At 40.7% G+C, this 20,938-nt stretch overlaps 1 protein-coding gene and 1 pseudogene across 8 annotated transcripts in view; one reads left to right on the top strand and one right to left on the bottom strand.

Moving 5' to 3' along the window:
* Window positions 1-4,568, top strand: part of Pum2 (pumilio RNA binding family member 2) — an 87,198-nt gene extending 82,630 nt beyond the window's left edge. For all 8 annotated transcript variants that reach the window (XM_077792097.1, XM_077792103.1, XM_077792102.1 and 5 more), the window contains 4 exons: window positions 58-183; window positions 375-496; window positions 1,482-1,674; window positions 3,322-4,568. In XM_077792097.1, coding sequence (XP_077648223.1) covers window positions 58-183; window positions 375-496; window positions 1,482-1,674; window positions 3,322-3,453 — 573 coding nt within the window. In that variant the 3' untranslated portion in view covers window positions 3,454-4,568. The remainder of the gene's footprint in view (window positions 1-57; window positions 184-374; window positions 497-1,481; window positions 1,675-3,321) is intronic.
* Window positions 4,569-11,740: 7,172 nt separating this feature from the next.
* On the bottom strand, window positions 11,741-12,412 carry LOC113199051 (caspase-3-like; annotated as a pseudogene).
* Window positions 12,413-20,938: the final 8,526 nt, after the last annotated feature.

Here is a 20,938-nt window from a genome sequence, read left to right as displayed (position 1 = left end):
CCTTTTAAAACTGTTAAAAAATATCAGAAGTTTAATTTTTAATTATTTTGTTTTAAGGTATTTGTGCTTTCAACCCATCCTTACGGCTGCAGAGTAATTCAACGTATTCTAGAGCATTGTACTGCAGAACAGACCTTACCCATCTTGGAAGAACTTCACCAACATACAGAGCAGTTAGTACAGGTATGAATTCTTTAATAATTTGAAGTGTGTGTATGTTTTAAGAAATATAATTTATTATTGAACAGTAAAATTAATTTATTGTGTTCTTGATTCTCTAGACTTGGGGGCAAATGTTTAACATCTTTTTAAGGAATCATAATTATTCTAAAGAAACAGCTAACAGGAAATAATTTTTAAATATCTGTCTGTAGGATCAGTATGGCAATTATGTTATTCAGCATGTACTAGAACATGGTCGGCCTGAAGACAAGAGCAAAATTGTTTCTGAAATCAGAGGAAAGGTGTTAGCTCTGAGTCAACACAAATTTGCCAGGTATTGTAATATTTTCTAATTTCAGTTTTTTCACCAGGAATGCATAAAGTATATATCATTGAAGGTTCATCTCTTGGTGACTTTCAAAAGAACATAAAGGCAGGCATGGTGGCATATACCTATAGACAAAGTTACTCAGAATGTTGGAACAGGACAGTGGATAGAGCTCTCATAAGCATGAAACTAGCCTTGGCAACATAGCAAGATACAAGTCTCAAAAGAAAACGTGCATACAGAACATTCTTTCTTCATTTTTGTTTTCCTCTCTCCCCTTCTTAAACACACATAACTAATTGCTTTTATCCGCATTTATTCCACTTTTGAATCTGTATTTAGAAAATATTGATCCCCAAGACCAGTAAGAAAATGCAGATGTATTCAGTGCATGTTTTTGAAAGTCAGACTTTATTATCAATGTAATTTTATTTTTTGGATTATAATTTTAACACCCATAATTAAATTTGCAAATGTCAAAAGGTGGGTTATTCTATGGTGCCATTTTCTTGGTGGTAGCAAAAGGCGGGGGGGGATGTTTTGGGTTTTGGTGCCCAGGATCAAACCCAGGGCCTCATGATGTCAGGCAAGTGCTCTGCTCTGAGCTGCATTTCAGCCTTTTTTTTTTTTTTTTAATTATGTTTTTAAAAATATTTTTAGTTGTAGATGGACACAATACCTATATTTTATTTACTTATTTTTACATGGTGCTGAGGATCAAACCCATTGCCTCACGTGTGCTAGTTTGTACTTTATTTTGTTTTAGGACAGAGTCTTGCTGTGTTGCCCAGGCTGGCCTGGAGCTTGTGGCCCTGCTTCAGCCTAAAATAGGTGTGCACCACATGGCCCAACCCAAATTCCTGATTTTAAAGTAATTGTAAAACAAGAAAACCCCATCTTAATGCCTCTTCTGTTTTCTAATATGTTGGAGCAAATTCTTTGAAAAGTTATAGACATCTAAGAAAAAATAACAAGGTTGTTTTGTTTCTAGCAATGTGGTAGAAAAGTGTGTTACTCATGCCTCCCGTGCTGAGAGAGCTTTACTGATTGATGAAGTTTGCTGCCAGAACGATGGTCCTCACAGTGCCTTATACACCATGATGAAGGATCAGTATGCCAATTATGTGGTTCAGAAGATGATTGACATGGCTGAACCTGCTCAGAGAAAGATAATCATGCACAAGGTAATACATAGTTTGTGTGACTTTGGCTACATATTTAAACTTGCCTAGGTATAATTTCTTTGTATGTGCTATAACTGGAGAGGGGGAAAAAAAATGGATAACCTTCCATAGATGATTTTCTTTTTATTAAATTCTTAAGGTAACCTGTTCATAAAATCCACATGAATGTTGTTACCTATGTTTAACATTATTCTTTTCCTCCCCTTTCTTATTTAGTTCATAGTCATGAACTGAACATTGATCTTTAAAAATGTAATTAGGTTTTCCCACTAACTGGTCAAGTCTTTCCAAAGAGAATTTTGGGTTAATATGATTTTTCACCTCATGTAGTAATACCTCCTAATACTTTCTGAGGTTGTTTTCTCCCTAGAATCTAATGACTGTTTAAGAAATTGTTAATGGCTATAGGAAAACTTTTAAAAGAAGAAGAAGAAATGATATTTTAATGCTCTGGAACTTTTTCTAAATTTATTTCTTTAGGAAACAGAAGCAAATTTTATATCCTCTTTGGATTTCTTCATATAGAGGGGAAATGATCTCTTAACCCATTTTGTTCCATTATCTCAGATGCAGAGCACCTATAAAAACCTTAATTGAGCAACAAACATACTGCCGTGATAACTTGGAATTGAAAACTTGGGACTTAAAGGCTTTAGATCCCTTCCTGCCATAAAAGTGTTTGGGGGTCAATTAGTAGCTAATATATAATGATTAATTACTATTAATTATAGTGCCAATTTTTAAAATCTATCCTTTAACTTGTACTAAAGTTCCTGTTTTTTTACTTCAGTGTTTCTGCTTAAAATTATACAAAAAAAAAAATTTGATCTTATTTTTAACAGCTACATAATTTATTAAGCCAACATCGTATTTTAAAACTCAGATTATATAAGTATGTGCTTATTTTTGTCTCTTTTTTTCCATAATTTTTATTGGTGCTTTATAAGCCAACATCATGTTTAAAAACTCAGATTATAAGTATTTATATTAAAAACTTGCATAATTAAATGTTTGGGTGTTGTAGATTTCTGGATATGGAGTGACTGGGTCAAAGCATGTAAACATTTTACATTTTAATAGATACTGCCAAGTTGCACTCAAAAAATCTCATGCAAGATATGTGTCTGCCTATCTAGTTATGTGAGAAGAGTGCCTATTTTACTATACTATGCTCATCAATCCAGGTATTATATTTATTTTTAGCCTTGCCAATCTGGAAGGAAAGATAGAGATAGGGTTTTTAAAGAATGTTATTACTCCCTCACGATACTTTCCCACTGTATTATGTATTCCTCTATTTGCATGTGACATTGTTTTAAAAAGTAGTGGTTTGTTTATTCATTTAACAATTTTGAGAGCAGATATTTGGAGAAATTGAATGGATCAGAACTGCTTTGAATTTAAAATTATAAATTGTGATTATTTCTCTGAATTACCCGAATTTGAGGTTGTGGCTTGGTGGTAGAACACTCACCTACCACATGCGAGTCAATGGGTTTCAATCCTCAGCACGACATAAAAATAAATAAATAAAGGTATTGTGTTCAACTACAACTATATATATACTTTTTTGGTTTAAAGAACAACAACAACAATAATTAAGAACCTAAAATAACAGATTTCCTAAGCAGATATTTTGTTTTTCAGATTCGACCTCACATTACTACTTTGCGCAAATACACATATGGGAAGCATATACTGGCCAAGTTGGAAAAATATTATTTGAAAAATAGCCCAGATCTAGGGCCTATTGGAGGACCACCAAATGGAATGCTGTAAAGGAAAAAAGAAGGAAGATGATTTAACTATGTGAGAAGAATATTTCTTTTGTGAATTATCAAAACACAACTCAACTATGAATCTTCAATTTTTTTTAATGCAAAACTATTTATTGACTTTATTCATCCATTTGTAAATTTTTTAAGGTTCTTGTGTATATTTGGGGGGTGGGGGTGGTGAATTATAAATTATATTCAGCCCTGAATGGAGACCTATCAGATTGGATTGCTGGCAAAGCACAGAATGCCTGTATATGATGTAACTGTATCAAAAAAAAAAAAAGTTGTCACATATTTTGTAAATTTTTACCTTGTAAAGTCATAAAAATAGTTTTTAAAGGAAAAAGTACAGTATTCTTTTAAAAAACTGGCTTGCAGTCTGGTAGGTCTACAACCCCATAGCACAACAGGTTTATAGAGATGTATATAGAATTATAGTCCTTATTTTTTTTTCCTTTGCGTGAAGCCTTTTATAACAGATTTAACAATCAACTGCATAAATATTATTAATATTTTAAAAAGAAAAAGTTAAGTTGTATTTTGATAATTCACAAACTATCATGCAAATAAAAACTCAGCAATTAAGACAAGAATAAAATGATTTGAGATAAAAGGAACTTAACATTATTTACGGTTGATGTGGTTTTTAATACAAATACTGCCCTATAATGTCTCTGGCAATGTACAGAAGTATTGTATATACTTACATATGTAATTGTTGTAAGAGTTAGGAAACAGGAGAAAAAAAATCATGGTGACACTTTCATCCAGTTAAGTGCACTAAATGAGAAGTTTCACATTAACTTTTCAGTTTGGTTTGCAATGAGAAAGAGTGGAAATTTGTATTTTGTTTTGCTTATAGAATTACAGTCATGTTGAGGACGTGTTGAGCTTTATTTTGCTTTTTCCTAGTAGATGCAGAAAGTAGGAAACAGAGGTGAAAAGGGGCCACTGAAAAGTGAATTTGATAGCTCAACATTTAAGCATGATTACATATTCAGATAGCTTTTTTTGCTTCCTATAAATATATGCATTGTGTGTGTAGTAATAGATGTAAGTTTACACTTTAAAAGCAAATCTTGTTTCAATGTTTATTATAAAAGCCTTGCTAATTTAGTAGTAACACTTTCCTTGGTTGTACAGGTGTACATTTGTAAACCTTCATGCTGTAAATGGAATTTGTTTTATCTCTTTGGGAAACATTTGCATTTTAGTGTACATTTATGTCCCTGCCCTCTTTGACCTGGCAATATAGTGTTGTATAATGTAAATTTATTTCTCCAAATTGAGAGTGATTTTTTTAAAAATTTTTTATCTTTATATGGTTTCAGATGTATGAACCAGCTTTCTTTTTATTATTGTGAGAAACATTTTGTTTTATAACATAGTTGTTGACTCTGTTAATACGGACATGCTAGGATTTGGATCATTTTCAATTGAAGTCAGGGTATTGTGCATAATAGAAAGTATTGGACTGAGATATTTGCTTACCAAGGAGGCCAATGCTTTTTCCATCTTATTAAAATGTGATGTGATTTTTTTTTTCTTTGTACAGAAGAGTACTGTATTTTTGAATAGCCTACTCCCAAGTAAGAGCAAATCTGTATGATAACGTTTTTTTCTCTGGACATAAGACATTATAACAGTAACATGATGTACATTTACAAGCGGCCTTATGTACATTTCCCAACAATCTTTTTAAGGCAAAATTGTGACCATATGTGTATAATTAAAATCGTTTTTAATCCTTTGCCTATGAAAATATTTTGGAAAAAAACTTGCTTTGTATATTCAGTTTCTGAAAGATAAAGAAAGTGCTTTGTATTTTGTTGAAGTCAGTATTTTGTATAAACATTTATGTTGACCCATTTATGTTTAATGCTGAAAACTAAAATGAACATGCTATCTGTCATGAGTTGAACATGGAAAGGATTTTTTTTACTAGAGGTCTGCAGAAGAAAAGCAATCTTCTGAGCACAATATTATTGAATTTAAAGATTTTATCACTTAGCCATTCATATCTTGAACCTTAAAATAATAGCATAAACATTGGGGTGCCAGGAATACCTTTTATGTTGGATGTTGTTATTCTAGTTTTCTAACCCGACATTCCTTGGTGACGCCATTAAATCCAACCACTTGTCATTCACTGTTCCTTCTCAGTCACACTGGCTCATCAGCATGTCCTTTTCATAGTTATCAGTATTCCCCAGTCCCTTAAAAAGCTGCTCTCTTCATCCTTTCCTAATTTTGTTTTGCCAGCCTCAAGAGTCTCACCCCGTGTCAAACCTTTCTTTCCACTTTCAGCCCCTGGTCTCAGGATCAAAGCTTTTCTTGTTGGAGATTGGTACTGACTTTCCTGCATTAATACAGTTATTCCTAGTTTGCCTTTATCCTTACCATACTCTGTTGGCACAGGCAGTTATCACTGCAGTTTTAAAAATTCCAAGTCCTAGAGAATGTTACATTGGGAAACAACCCTCCCAATACTTAAGTATATTCTAGAAAAATTCCTGTTCTTGTGGAAACTTTATGGTCTGCCATTTTTGCTGCCCACCCCAATTCCCTATTCTACCTTTTAGTATGTTGGCATGGAATTTTAGTAAAGTCTGACATTTCAGAATAAAGAAATTAACTGGGCAGAACCACTTAAGCTCAACTCTTTGAGTGTCTCCTTTTGATATAGGTTGTTTCTGGACCAGTTTGTCTAAGTCCTGGCTCTTATTGGTTCATTTGAAATGTTATCTTCACTTCTTTGTATATTATGTATAAATTAGAAAATGAAAAATGTGTGAATAACATTGTATGAAATAAACCTGGTCTTGTGTTTTTCTCTAGATAAAATAACCCTCTGCATCTCAATTATAATTAAGATTGCCCATTCAAGTTTATTCCGACTTAAAGAAAACAATATTTTTATCCAGTGGATGGTGTTCTGGGGTCACATCCTTCTAATGGTGTTAATCCCATCTTTTGATTAATATATTAGACCTAACAATAATTGCATGCAATGATTAGTTTCATTCTTCATAGGATGAAACAGAGCCTGTTTCCTGATTAGGGAAATGATACATCTTAAAACCTGTTTTGAAAATTAAATCCCATACCTTTACACACAGGTATGTGCTTCCTTTCCCCATGAACCTGGGGCAGAGGTTAAAGAAAATACAAGTTGGGTTCTTCCCAAGTTTAGTTTTATCTTGATTGGGGTTTATTCTTAGCTACCCTTTCTTTCTACCCTAGCTTACCAACCTAAGAAAGATACTGTCCACTTTCCTAGTGTCCTAGGTAGTTGTGTCAGGACGTTTTCTGTCGTGCTGGGGAAGAGCCTGGAGCCTGACTGCTGTGCACAGAACCTCAGAGCTGGAGAGGACTCGACCCTGGGGAACCCAGTGCTGGTGTGTGGTAGTAAACTTGAGTACCTCCATAGGGCATTTCTCCAGTTCATTGGTTAACATTGCAGTATAAATTTTATGTTCACCAAGGAAGCCTTTCATTCAATTCAGTGTTTCCTGGGTGTGAAGAGCTATCTGATGATTCATTAATGTGTTTTAGAGTTGAGCCACAGGTTTATAGCTAAGTGAAGAACAACTTTCAGTGTGTGTCCATCCACCTGAAGTAAACCACAATAACACTGCTCAGAAAAGTTATGCTAATTTGACTTCTAGGCAAAAAAAGCACTGAATTGAGAAAGATCTTTCTAAATCATTCCTTCTCGGCATCTGCCTGAACAAAGTGAAGATGTACTTAAAAATCACAGGTGTCACCTTCTGAGTCAGAAGATTATTAAAGAATGTTGCCTACTAATTCCTTAGAGCCCAACCATCAATGACTTCTATGGCAAGTCAAGGGCTGCTTGAGGTGATTTGCTCACACGTTACAGGAGTGGCCTGGGTCCCCAGCAGTGACTGGAAAGCTGCTGAAAATCGGGGTAGGGCCTTGCCTTCACTGTAGGCAGTGCAGCTCAGGGCGAAAGCTAGGTGGAGCTATAGAAATAAATTAGGATGAGACAACTGGGAGGCTGGGATAGATTTATTGAGCACCTACTTTGTGTCAGGTGGTATTCTAGATGCTTTGATACAGCTCCAGAGCATGCAGCATGCAGACAGAATGAAGTTCTGGAATACAAGCAAGTCTGTAGTTGGCAATAGGGAGGCATCCCAGGTTCTTGAGCAGGGGAGTGAAGGGTGCAGTGCTGCAAAGAACCCACCAACAGGGTGGACAAAGCAACAGAATTTGGAAGAAGGGGATGACTGCATAGTTGGCACTGAATCACCCGTGCAGGCCTCTTAGGGGAGGAAGCCTTGAGAAGCACCTGCTGGGCCTCTCCTACACCAGGGATGGGGTCCTCCTGGAGAAGGAAGGGATGTTTGAGAGCGGCTCTGTTCCACGCCTTTCAAAACGGGTTCTGGTCTGGGGTTGAGAGTGGGGTATAGAGGGCACCCGAGATCTGAGGAGGGAGAGGGTCGCCACCTGGAATGGGAGGATGACTTTATATGCCAATTCCACTTCCTTTCCGGGTAGGGTGCAGAACAAAGAAGGGACCTGGAGGTCCAAGCTGTCAGGAAAGGGCTGTCTCCAGGTGACCCAGAATCCCGCTACCCCACAGCTGGGTGCAAGCATCGGCTTAGACGGTTGAGTCGCCTTAGACACCCTCAACCCTTGGGATTTCAGCTTGCTCATCAGGCCTGACTCGGCAGGTCTGCCCAGGCTGAGGCGCCCCCTGCCGGCCGGGCCTGAGCTGCGTTGCCCTCCCACCATCCTGCTGCGTGTTGGGGGGGCCTTCCCAAAGTCAAGTTGCCCTGCACCTTGGGGAGTCTCTTAAGCTCCAGAAGTGTTCTTCCTTTAATTACTTGTAGCCCATCACTCCTGGGCATTACACACACGTGCCCTACCTCCCTGCACAACGAAAGAATCCCCACCCACCAACTCGGTGGCTTCAACAGTCATTTCATGACTGCCCCCAACTCCATCTTATATCCTAGCAGTCATACCTTAGCCAACCCAAATCTCTTTCCTAGGACCCAGACCCTGAAGTCTTAAAAATCCAACATCTCCAACTGCATCTTCCCCAAATATGTCCCAAACTGAACCCATCTTCTTAACCCTCTTCTTCATCCTCTTTCCTTCCTGGATTAATTGGCACCTAAAGCCATAGGTGGACAACTAATTTTATTATTATAAGTATCTCCCCAATATTGCATGGGATATAGTAATACTAAAAAATGTACCTGTAATTTAACTGTGTGTCCATGCTTTCATTTGCTAATCTGGAACCCTACTGCCTCTCTCTCTGATGAGCCAATTTGCCCCACTCTTCTAGATCATCCCTGGAAGTCCCTGGAGACTTCTTTAGACAGATACAGGGGATCATGACTTCAAGTAAAATGTGTTGATTCTCTGATGGCTAAATACTGCAATCGCTTGTTTTCGTGGGTTTCTCCAGCCAGATTGAACCTCTGGAAATCCAGACCAGATGCTTTTCTCTCTGCCTGAACCCTGATGTTAGGTACTTAGAAAATGCTTCCAAAAGAAAGAGCCAAAGTCAAGAATGCCAGGTTTAAGTGGTCTGTCTCAATCAAGGGCCATTATGGGATTCATCAGCTGCTCTGCTCAATGGTCTACACTGGGCTGGGGGTGTGACTCAATGATAGAGTATTTGCCTGGCATGCATAAGGACCTAGGCTTGATCCCTGGCACTGAAAAAAAAAAAAGTGTTATGCTTGAATGAATTCTTATGGTTAAAAAAAATTCAATCAAAACCACACAAAGTACAAAAAACTCTCCCCTTACCTCCACTACCCTTCAGTTCCACTCCCCCACTCACTGCTAACAGCTGCTAACAATGTAACTTCCAAGTCTTTTTCAGTGTATTTATTAGGCCATAATGAAAAGGCTAATAAATTCCAAAAAGCTGAAATCATACAGAACACATTCACTGAGTAGAATACTGTAGAATTAAGGGGATCAAAACTATATTCTAGAGAGAGAACTGTATCTATTAGAAAAGTCTATATTTTAGAATGAATTAGAAAAATAGCTTAGAAATTTTTAAAATAGCCTTCTTTGTTTTGATTTTAAGTTTGAATTTATGTTTTGAAATAAAAATGCAATAACAAATTTTTACAAAACTGTCACTCAGGAACACATCATAAGATACCATTACATGCTACATTGTCTTAGAAAAAGTCAATAGATCGAATCAATTAGCTGTAAATTAAAACATGAGTTCCTTTCTTTGGGCAAAAGAAAGCTCATGTGAAATGCTGGACAAAAGCCAGTGAGACCTGCCAGTATAGTCAGTAATGGCTCAATGTTTCCAGGTGTGAGGAAGCCAGGATTCTGGCCTCGTTGGCTGGGCCTAAGCTCTGGCCTCCAGGTTCCCTTTGTGCACAGGACAGGCTTCCACCTGATGCTTCTGAAGTCCTGTGTGCATGGTCCTTTTATTTCAGATAACTACATACAATTTTGCCACTATTTTACTTTGTAAACTTCAGAAAATAACATTTACAAGTTTTACCACAAGGAATACCATGATTTTTATTATGACTCTCACCACCTTGGAAAAATATCCATTTTGTAAGTTTCTGGTTTGGTCCATCTTCTTATGACATGCCTAAGAAGCATCTGCCACACGCACACCTGTACATGTAAGAAACCAGGGGGGTGGTGTGCTAGGAGCCACAGCAAAAATATTGATACAGGCACCTTTGGGTTTAGTGACTGCCAACCAGCCATTCAGATTATGATTATGTTAAGTTACATTATGGTAATTGTCTCCTGCTGTTTACCTGGGCCCGTTTCGGGACTCAGGTTACTCATGTCACTCTTGTAATGGGAGAGTTCCCATTGGTTGGGAAAGGATGGTAGGAGGGTGTTCCTGGGGAAGTGGAGCCCCCCCAGCTCAGGTAGAACACACGTGGTGGACCCACTTGTTAGGGGACGCACACGGCCTCTCACAAAATAAAACTTTGTCTCAGTTTGACTGGCTTGTGTTTTTGTGCCCAACCGGGTTGCAAGATTGCAAGCCGGCGTGCACTGACAGCCCAGCAGGGAAGCGCTCAGCAGGGGTGCGGCAGGCAGTGCTCGGCAACAGCAGCGGCAGGAGCGGAGCTCAGCTAGCCCGCTCGACCCGGGGCCAAGCAGCCTGCAGCAGTGGTGCTTTTCTGAAGCCCAGTCTATGGCTCTGCCTACACTGAATAGGCTGTCCCACATCTTAGGCTCAAACTATTTTCTCTCAAATTACGGAGTGCCCAGCTGATCATTTATTGTTCTTTCCTTATATTTTCACTATTTATTGTACACATCATATTTCAGTATGTTCCTGTAGTAGTTCTTTGTTTAGCCTAACAATCAAAAATTGAATTTTTTATATTAGTTCTTTACACATTTTGTTGGTCTGTAAAGTTGATTTGCATAAAAACAAATGAGAAGAAACATATGCTGGTAGATCTTAGCACCTTAGAGTTACGATTCTGTCTGTCCATTAATGTTGCAAGTTAGCCTTAAAAGAATCAACTCAGCTTGCTCATACTTTCTCTAAAATATTTAGTTCTCTTCAAGTAAACATAATTTTTTTATAATAGACATTCTCAGAACAAATAGCACAAAACCATAAGCTATGACAACTGATGTAAAAATGCAGTTGGCTGACTTCCATTTATCAATTCTAAGATAAAGGCTTAAGCCTTTGAACACGCCAATGTCCCCCAAGTTCTAAGGTCCATAATTCCACATCATCATTTATATAGTTTGACAAAAACTAGAATGCACAGTCTTAAGTGTGTGGAGGAAAATATTAAAATTCATCATTACTGAAACATTTAATCTTCATAAATTATTGAAAATTCATAGCATGGCATCACTAAATCTTGTGAATTATGAAAGATGTAAATTTACAATAATTTCCTCTCATAATAATTGCACCATTATTCATATTTATTTATTCCTAATTAAATTCAAGTCCAACTACCTAATTTTGAGGTAGCTTCATTGTGGTTCTACTGCAGAAGAGGTATGTTTCAAAGTACCATCTTTAGATAAAATTTAAGTGGGAGAGAAAACAAAGTATTATTTATATTGTTGTCTCACTTGGCATACAAACTAACAAAATCAACTATTTCTTTAGGGATAAAAATACAGTTCTTTTGTGAGCATGGACACAATACATGGAATCTGTTTCTTTGCATGAAAAGTGGAGTCAAGAGAAAAGGACTCCAATTCTGTTGCTACCTTCCAGTTTACCCAAGTGAAAATATGCATAAACTCAAGCTTATGAGCGTATTGTTTCAGCAGAGCACACAGTGACTGGATGAACCAGGATCCATCCTTGGAATTTCACCAGGAATAGTAACCTGGTGCTGTAGAATATGCATATAAGAAGTCGGCCTCTACTGGTATTTTGTGGCATGCCATGTCATCATCAATGCCACTGTCTGTCTCAATGCCACAGTCTAGTTCTGTGCCCCGGCAGGCCTGAATAATGAAAAGTTTGGGTTTTCCAATTAGACTTCTGCAATAATCTCCTCTGAAGAAACTTGTTAATTTTTTCAGGTCAACAGGTCCATTTGTTCCAAATATTATTCCTTCATCACCATGGCTTAGAATTACACAAATAAAGCTGCTCCTTTTGCTATGATCTTCTTTAGAAACATTGTGCATTAACTCCACAATTTCTTCACGTGTAAGGTCATTTTTATTCCTGACTTCATATTTCAGGTTCATGAATATTTCTCTGAGGTTTGCTGCATTTACATCTGTACCAGACCGAGAGGCCATTCCAGTGCTTTTATGAAAGTTCTTATTATTAATGATTGAACATAAACCCATTTCAGGATAATCCATTTTGTAAAGATTGTCCAAGGATATTCCAGAGTCCATTGATTTGCTTCCATGTATGGTCTTTGGTTCAAATTTTTAATGGATTTTGAATCCACTGAGTTTTCATTGTACTCCATGTTTACTTTTCTTAACCCGTAGCTCTAGCGAGCGCCACACGGCACACACCACTCCCCTCCTCGACTAAAAAATAGCCTTCTTAATAACTCATAAATTAAAGAACTCATCTAATCTGGAATAAATATAAAGTAATTTCAAAATTAATAACAGTGAGAGTCTTATATATCAAAACCCGAAGGATTCAGGCCAAAAGCTATTCAGAGAAAAACGTTTAGCCAAGGAAGTCTGAAGAAATCTGAAGATAAATGAACTCAAGAAACTACTAGAGCCAAGCGCGGTGGCACATATCTGTAATCCCAGCAACTCGAGAAACTAAAGCAGGACAATGGCAAGTTTTCAAAGCCAGCCTGGACAACTTACCCAGATCCTGCCTCAAAAGAAAAAGGGGGGGGGGGTGTAGCTCAGTGGTAGAGTGTCCCTGGGTTCAATCCCTCGGACCATCGAAACAAATGAACACACTCACACACTTAAGTGGCTAGAATCATCTGACAGCTCACCATCATATGTCCAGCATTTGATGTTGACTGTCAGGTGGGACTTAAGTAAGAGCTGTCAGTCAGAATGGCCTCTCTATGTAACCTGGGGTTTCCCAATTCATGGGACCTAGGTTCTAAAGGCGGAGGGAACAAGATAGGTGGAGGGGGCAAAGACTAAGCAGAAACTGAATTGCCTGTTTTGGCTTAGTCTCCAAAGTCACACAGCCTCATCAGGGAGAGTCACTAAAGTGCACTAAAAGCGAAGGGAATATAGACTGCACCTCTGGATGGAGGGTTGGCAGTTTCATGTTGTTAGAAAAGCAAGTGGAATAGGATATATTCGTATATCTAACTTTGGAAAATTTCAACTATTAAGAACTCTGTGGGTCATGTCGAAAGAACCCAGAATATAAACTGAAGGAGTACCACTGGCCAAAACTAGGAACTTTGGCCACTGTTAAGACTAAGAATCACCAAATAATCACTGCAAATAGATTGAAACACATCAAAAGTCCATGAGTTCATCAAGATTTTTGTTTTAATGGATCATTTTTAGAGATGCTGGAGAAACAATTAATTACTTGTAAAATAATTAGATAAGGAAAAGAGCGAACATTTAGACCAGACTTTCTAGTATAGACTGTAACTCAAAGAAACCAAAGAGTTGATAAGTCCTCTTTATAGAAGTATTCCAAATAATGAGTGAAGAAGGAATAATAGTATCCTCTCATGATAATAGTAAATGTGATTCATGGTGTGTTGGGTTGAATTTTGGGTGCCTCTGCCCTGCAACTGATGTTCACTTTGAACCTGTAAATCATATCTTATTTAGAAGTAGAATTTTTTTTTTTTTTTGGACCGGGGGTTGAACTCAGGGGCACTTGACCACTGAGCCACATCCCCAGCCCTGTTTTATATTTTATTTAGAGACAGGGTCTCACTGAGTTGCTTAGAGCTTCACTGTTGCTGAGGCTGGCTTTGAACTCAAGATCCTCCTGCCTCAGCCTCCGGAGCCACTGGGATTGCAGGCATGTGCCACAGTGCCCAGCCCTTTGGAAGCAGGATTTTTGGAGTGAGATCACACTGTATTAGGGTGGTCCCTAAATCCAATACAACTAATGTTCTCATAAGAGGAAGTTTGAACACAAAGACAAACATGCACAGAAAGCCATGTGAAGACAGGGCTAAATATTAATAAATATTTGTTGAGTGAGCGAGTGAATGAGTGAGCGGTCTGGGTGAGATCAACCTTGTCCTTAATTTCCAGTTATTGGTCAAAGGACAAATATACATTATCACCTAATAGGTGACGGGCCCCTCTCAGTCCATTCCTTCACTGTCTCTATTGGTTCGTCAGTGCCCTCCCGGCATGGTCTGGGGGCCCAGGGTCAGGCCTGGGTTCTGGCCAGCACAGCCTGGGGGGTGAGGGAAAACCTCTCACCCACCTTTCAGGCTATTACTTTTCCCTGATGTCTCTCAGGGTCTTCTGAGGGGCCAGCATTCCTGGGTTGGGTGGGAGAGATGTCAGACTAAAAGGCATCCTTCTCAGCCACAGGTGACAGCAGGTCAGGCTCCTAACTCATTCCAACAACAGGGTCCAAGTTAAAAAGGAGGATTTTTGTAGTGAGACATCTCCCCAGCTCTGACCACTGACCACCGTTCTAACTGGATTTTACACCAACTGGCCTGGCGTCCACAGGCTGCATTGAAATAGGTCATTTCACCTCTTTCAATTTATTGACTTAGATCATGTGGGAAAGATATACTGACCAGCGCCTGGACCACCATCGTGGGACAGTCATGCCCCAGGTAGGATGTTACTTTAGGCCAGGGCTGGCTCTCCTGAGCCCTCTGCCCTCAGCCTCTCCCTGAGTCCCCAATGTGCTCAGCTCTGCACTCAGCCTCTGTCCTGCATACCCTTGAGCTGTGTCTCCTCCATCTCCTCTGCCTGAGGGTTCCACTCCTAAGGCCACCAGGCAAGGTCCCCTCGAACCTGAATCTCCTATCCAGTGCTCTCTGCCGAGAGCACACACCTTACCCACAGACGTGTCTCGGAGTGAGGTGTGACTTCCAGAAGTCAATGCAACCCCAAAGCTGAGGTTCCCTGTCTATGTACTTCCTCTGTCCTGGGAAGGCGGGTAGTTGTTCCACATCTTCCTGGTGTGGAGCCTGAAGGAAGTAACTTATATTTCCAGGTCACACATTTTCCTTGTAAAATATGGTCAGTCAGTATGAGATTGGGGGTGGGGCCAAGGCAGTTTCTCCGTGTTATCCGTAGTCCCACTGTTGGACCTTTTACAATGCAAATGCATTCACTATATTATGAAATGAAAAGGGGATCTTACCATGTGACCCCATAGTTCTGCTTCTTGGTATTCATCCAAATAAACTGAAAATTGGTAGCCACGTAAAAATGACATGTACTGTTGATAGCAGCTGCCATAGTCTGACCATCCCCTCAAAGAGTCCAGGCAACACAGCAAGATCCCATCCCGCCCAAAAAGGAGAAACTGTGTTGGGGGAGAGGTTAGGGGACACTCACTGTACCTTCAGTTCAATATTTCTAAAAACTTAAAAGTGTCCTTTAAAAAAATAGCCTATTAATTAATTAAGGAAGGAAGAAAGGAAGAGAGAGAGGGAGGAGCACCCCTCCCCAACCAGGGCCTAGTTCCCGGTGGGCACTTGCCCGGTGTGAGTTCCTGACACCACGCACCGGCACCTGCCCTCTCTCCACCCCACCCCTGGTTCAGACTTCCTCAACTGAATATGAGCAGCCATGATCTCTAACAGCCTGCTACAGTGACATTCACAGGTGACAATGCCTTAGCTTGGCACTGAAGGCCCTTTACCATTCAGGGACATCTTGGCATCAATCTCACTTTCTGCTGTGCCACTCTCCCTGGCCCTAAGCATTAGGGGGACACTGTGACTCAGCAGTGAGTGGATGGTCCTGGCCCTTGCAGGGCCCTGGACAGCTGACCCTCGTCCACCTGGCACGTCCTTTCCCACTTGCTCCTCTGCCTGGCTGGTGGCTCCGCTGCAGTCAGGTTTCTACCTGGATATTGGTTCCTCGCAGAAGCCTTCCCTGAGCTCCCTCTTCCCCCAGTGTTGGGCCCCACCTCCTGAATCGCCCTACATCACCTGGTGACCTCTCTTCTCAGCCACGAGCCCTTCCAGGCAGGGCTCTGCTTGAGTCATGGTGCACCTCCGGGACCTGGCTCAGAACAGGCACTTGGAACAATTTAAAAGCACAGCCTTTTGAGAGAGCATTAGCAGAGTTCTCAGAATCTCCTCCAATGCAACCTGTCTATTTTGCCCTAAAACGTTTTGTACGCCGTAGGCAGGTGTTCACATGAGAATGTTTTGCAGCACTGTTTTGATACCAAAACATTCAAAAATGATGGGGCAGGGGTGGGAAGATGGCGGCAGTGCTGGGAGGGTCGAGTCCATTCTGGATATAATGAGGAGGTGGGGAAGCTGGCCTAGGGGGTCATTAACAACTGGACACCCTGTGTGGGAGTAGGTAAGCAGATACACGTGTAAGAAGAGAGGAGGTTCAAAATCCTCCAAATATGAGATCTCATCCCAGAAGAGGTCTAGAATCAAAGCCAGGAGCAACTAGCGCCTCTATTACCAGATTATGATCTTGATAAACAACTTCCTATTTAAAAGATAGGCTGGGAGAAATGGCTGATGGCAGATCTTGAGTAGAAAACCTACAAGATGGGTAATAAACATCTGGTCATACCAGAAAGCAAGGAAGCTTTCAGAGGACTTGGGTCATGTAAAAACCACCCTGTGGATGCCCCCAGAGGCCCAAGATGAAACAATCCCAGCATTCATAAGGATAATAACTGCAGAGGGTGAAACACACCAAATATGTTTAAAGGCATGAGATCAGAATGAAACTTAAAAGGGGGAGGGGAACCACAGCGATTAGTTACCATTAGAGGATACAAGTAAGACAGTTTGTTATTTTGTAAATGAGTGAATGAAGAAAAAGAATCATGTTTATCATCATTTCTATACAAATTGTATCACTGAGTGGTTAAGTAATAGGTGAAGGGAAGTTAGGTTTCTATGAAGTTGGTACTGAAAATATAGCATAATTATAAAAGCATTAGTTTGTAATCCTTAATAAATTAATGGATAATGCAGGCATGTACCTCCTGATAGAAAAACACCAGGAATCATCCAGGAAACAGTGCTTCCCACAAAAAAAAAAAAAAATGATGTTGAATTGATCACATGCCTAGATTTAATACAGGAAATGCAGAGAAAAAGGAACATGCTAGATCATATGTTTGAGATACGCTCAGCAAGATCCAAGGCTGGAAAACTGTACAGGACAAACAACCCATTGTGTCCAGCAAATAAATTACATGGGGGGGGGGGAAAGACTCGAAAAGACTACAGATTAAGAAACAAGAAAGATGTCAACTGGTTTCCATGTGTGGATGGTTATAATTTTAAAAGTGTGACAGTATGAAGCGACTGGAAATTTAAACACCTACTGGGCATTTTATTCTTGTTAATGAGATACTTAGTGACCTATTTTATGGATAAAATCATACAGTCAAGGGGATTCACTCCAAAATATGATGGGGAAAAGTAAAAGCTTCATATAGATAAGGTTGACCATGAATAATTGTTGATGTTGAGTGTTGGATACATGGAGGATCATCATATCATCTACTTTTGTGTATGCCTAGGTGCATTGAAATAAGAAGTTCACACACACACACACACACACACACACACACACATACACACAATGACATCCATCGGAAGGGAAAGGCTAAATAAATCAAGAAACAGCCCAAATAGCCCAAACCCCCAAGCAGCCATTAACATATTTAGCTCTGGCCTATAGATGACAGATGTTTCTAAGACATATTACTAAGTCAAAAAATACAAATTTGCAGAAGATATTAAAACACACACAATAGTACATTCACATTGGTACCATTGATATATATATATATAAATGCAGAGAAAAAAGTCTAAATAAGCCCCCACCAATAGGACACAGTGGCACATGCCTGTAATTCCAGTGACTCAGGAGGCTGAGGCAGGAGGATTGCAAATTCAGAGCCAGACTCAGAAACTTAGTGAGGCCCTAAGCAACTTAGAAAGGCCTTGTCTCTAAAAATATATTAAAAAAAAGGGCTGGGGGTGTGGCTCAGTGATGAAGTACCTCTGGGTTCAATCCCAGTACCAAAAAAAAAAAAAAAAGGAGGAGGAGGAGGAAGGAGAGGAAGAGGAAGGAGAAGGAGAAGAAAAGGAAGAGGAAAAGGAAAAAGAAGAAAGCAATTTGGAAGGCCTCAGATAACCTGACAGCAGTGGTCACCCTGAGGAGTGAACTTGGGGGAAAGGAACTTTCAAGTTTTATTTTATATGCTTTGTTACTGTTTGGATTTATGATAAGCAAATAGTAATCTTGTTCTTAAAACAATGGGCCTATTTTCTAAAGAGAGTTTTGAGTGAGTGAATGGGCGGGTGAATGAGATGGAGGTGAGGAGACCTTTCTGCAGGGGCTCCGGCTCTCCCCCTGGCCTGCCTCCCCAGACAGGAGAGTGTGTCTGGAGCAGTGGAAGGTGGCTGGGCCACCCCAGCTGAGTCAGGAGACCATCACTGCCCTTCTCCCTACTACCTATGGGAGTGGTCATCACCCAGAGATGGCTTTGACAGCCCTGTGTGACCCCAGCTCAGGCCACCTTCCCAGCAGGGGTCCAACAACTGGTGGCCACCAGTGAAGCATGCCTGCTGCCAGCCTCCCTGTGCTGCTCATGCTGTGCCCTCTGCCCAGAGTGCCCTTCCTTCTCTGTTCTACTGGACAAGTCATGGGAGTCTCCCCACTTCTTGAAGGCCCCCTCTGAACCTGGCCTGATTGCTGGCACCCATTGGGCCCAGTATCTTGAATGAGGTTCTGTCTGCCTAAGCAGCATGTCTCCCCTAGAAGGTGGAGGGCAGAGACTATCTCCTGGCCCCGCATCCCTGCAGCTGAGTCATCTCACCCAAAGCAGTTCCCTCCCAGCTTCACCCACACTCCAGGCCACAGGATTCCAAAAGGAGGATGGGAAGAGGACCAAGTCGGGTGCCCATCAGAGCTCACAGGGGCTCTGTGTCAGCCATGGCACTGCTCCCCATCGGGCCTGGGAGCACGCGTGCATTGGTGGTCAGCATCCAGCCGAGGGGAGACATCAGGGCCCAGGAGAGACTTCCAGCACCCACTGTGGTCTTCAGGGATTGTCAGCCAACAGAGGAAGACCCGAGGAGGACAAGCTGAGCCAGCGGAGGAAGGTTCCTTGCACCCTTCAATATAAGAGCAAAAATAAACACGATAAAATAATAATAAATTCAGATAGAATAGAAATATAGAATCCGTCAGAAGTGCAGACACTGAGTACTGTTCCTATTCAACCCCGTGCACCCGGGCTGTGCTTTGACTGTGTCCCCATAGTTCTTCTGCTGGAGACTTGATCCATGGCGTGAAGGCATCGGGAGGTGCGACCTTTGTAGGTGCTAAGGTCATTGGGGCACCGCACTTACGCATGGGATAAAGTCTTTTATCTCTTTATAAAAGGACAAGCTGGGTCCTCTCTTCTCTCTCTCCCCTCTGGCCTTCTACTGTGGAGGACACAGCAAGATGCTTACTAGATGTTGCCCCTCTATCTTGGACTTTCCAGCCTCCAGAACCATGAGCCAAATGAATTTCTGTTCTTTATAAACTATTGAGCCCGTGGTGTTCTGTCATAGTAGCAAAAAATGGACTCAGACCATTCCTATTACAACTCTGTGAGTCATGTGATATTATTATGCCCATTTTACGGAAGAAGAGACTGGGCTTTAACAAGGTTGTATGACTCGATGGCAGGGCCAGACAGTCTGATGCCAGAGCCAGCACACTTAACTGTGGTTCCAGGCTCTGGGACTCAGATCCCTGAGGGCACAGGAAGTAGTGATGAGCTAATGACTCGTGACTTCAGCTCATCCTTGCCATGGCAAGATGTGGTCCAGTGTGCTAGTTCTCCTGATTCTGCTAGACAACAGTTAGAAGTCTGGATTCTTTTTTTTTTTTTTTTTTTTTTGCACTAGGGATTGAACCCAGGGCCTCATACATGCTAGGCAAGCACTCTATCACTGAGCTACCTCCCCTTTTACATTTTATTTTGAGACAAGGTCTCTTTACATTGTCTCACAAACCTCTATCTTGTGATGTTCTGCTTCAGCTTCTTAGTAACTGGAATTATAGGCCTGCACCACCATGACTAGCAGAAGTCTGGATTTTCAATGTGCAATTCCTATATGGAAATACCCTCCTGCCACCTTCTGTTTTTTATCACTGTAAGGGCAAAACACTTCTATAGGGCAAATGTAGCTTTGAGAGCTGTCACTTTGAAACCTCTGCCCCGTATGGTCTCATCAATGAAATATACAGTCACCATAAGTTGGAGGATCTCAGTCACTTATGTGTTACGTAAATTTGTTGTTTTTTTTTTTTTAAGACACCATGCCAATATTTTTATTATTATTATTTTAAAGGGAGAGTGAGAGAGAGAGAGAGAGAGAGAGAGAGAGAGAGAGAGAGAGAATTTTTAATATTTATTTTCTAGTTCTCGGCGGACACAACATCTTTGTTGGTATGTGGTGCTGAGGATCGAACCTGGGCCGCACGCATGCCAGGCGAGCGCGCTACCGCTTGAGCCACATCCCCAGCCCTGTGTTACGTAAATTTGTATGTGCATCCCGGGGCTGGAGGTGAGGCACACCTGATGTGTAAGTAAAGATGTGCACACCTGTGCTACAAACAGGTACATGCACCAAAAAAATCACCAGAACTTATACAACCCAGCTGGTGAGCCCAGGAATCCTTTTAGAACCCACCTCATATCCCCCGACCCCTGACGGGCTTTAGAACACTTCTGTTATTTCTAGGGTCCCACCTTGTGCGGGGGGTACAATGCAAAGCAATTTCCATGCATGATGCAGAATGCATTCAGATGCTTCAGGAACTTGCTCAAGGTCACAGGGAGAAAGGGCAGTGTGGCT

This window comes from Urocitellus parryii, chromosome 12 (genome assembly GCF_045843805.1).
Source record: "Urocitellus parryii isolate mUroPar1 chromosome 12, mUroPar1.hap1, whole genome shotgun sequence".
Lineage (NCBI taxonomy): Eukaryota > Metazoa > Chordata > Mammalia > Rodentia > Sciuridae > Urocitellus > Urocitellus parryii.
The sequence above is the reverse complement of the archived record's forward strand: the minus strand, read 5'-3'. Positions and strand labels throughout refer to the sequence as shown.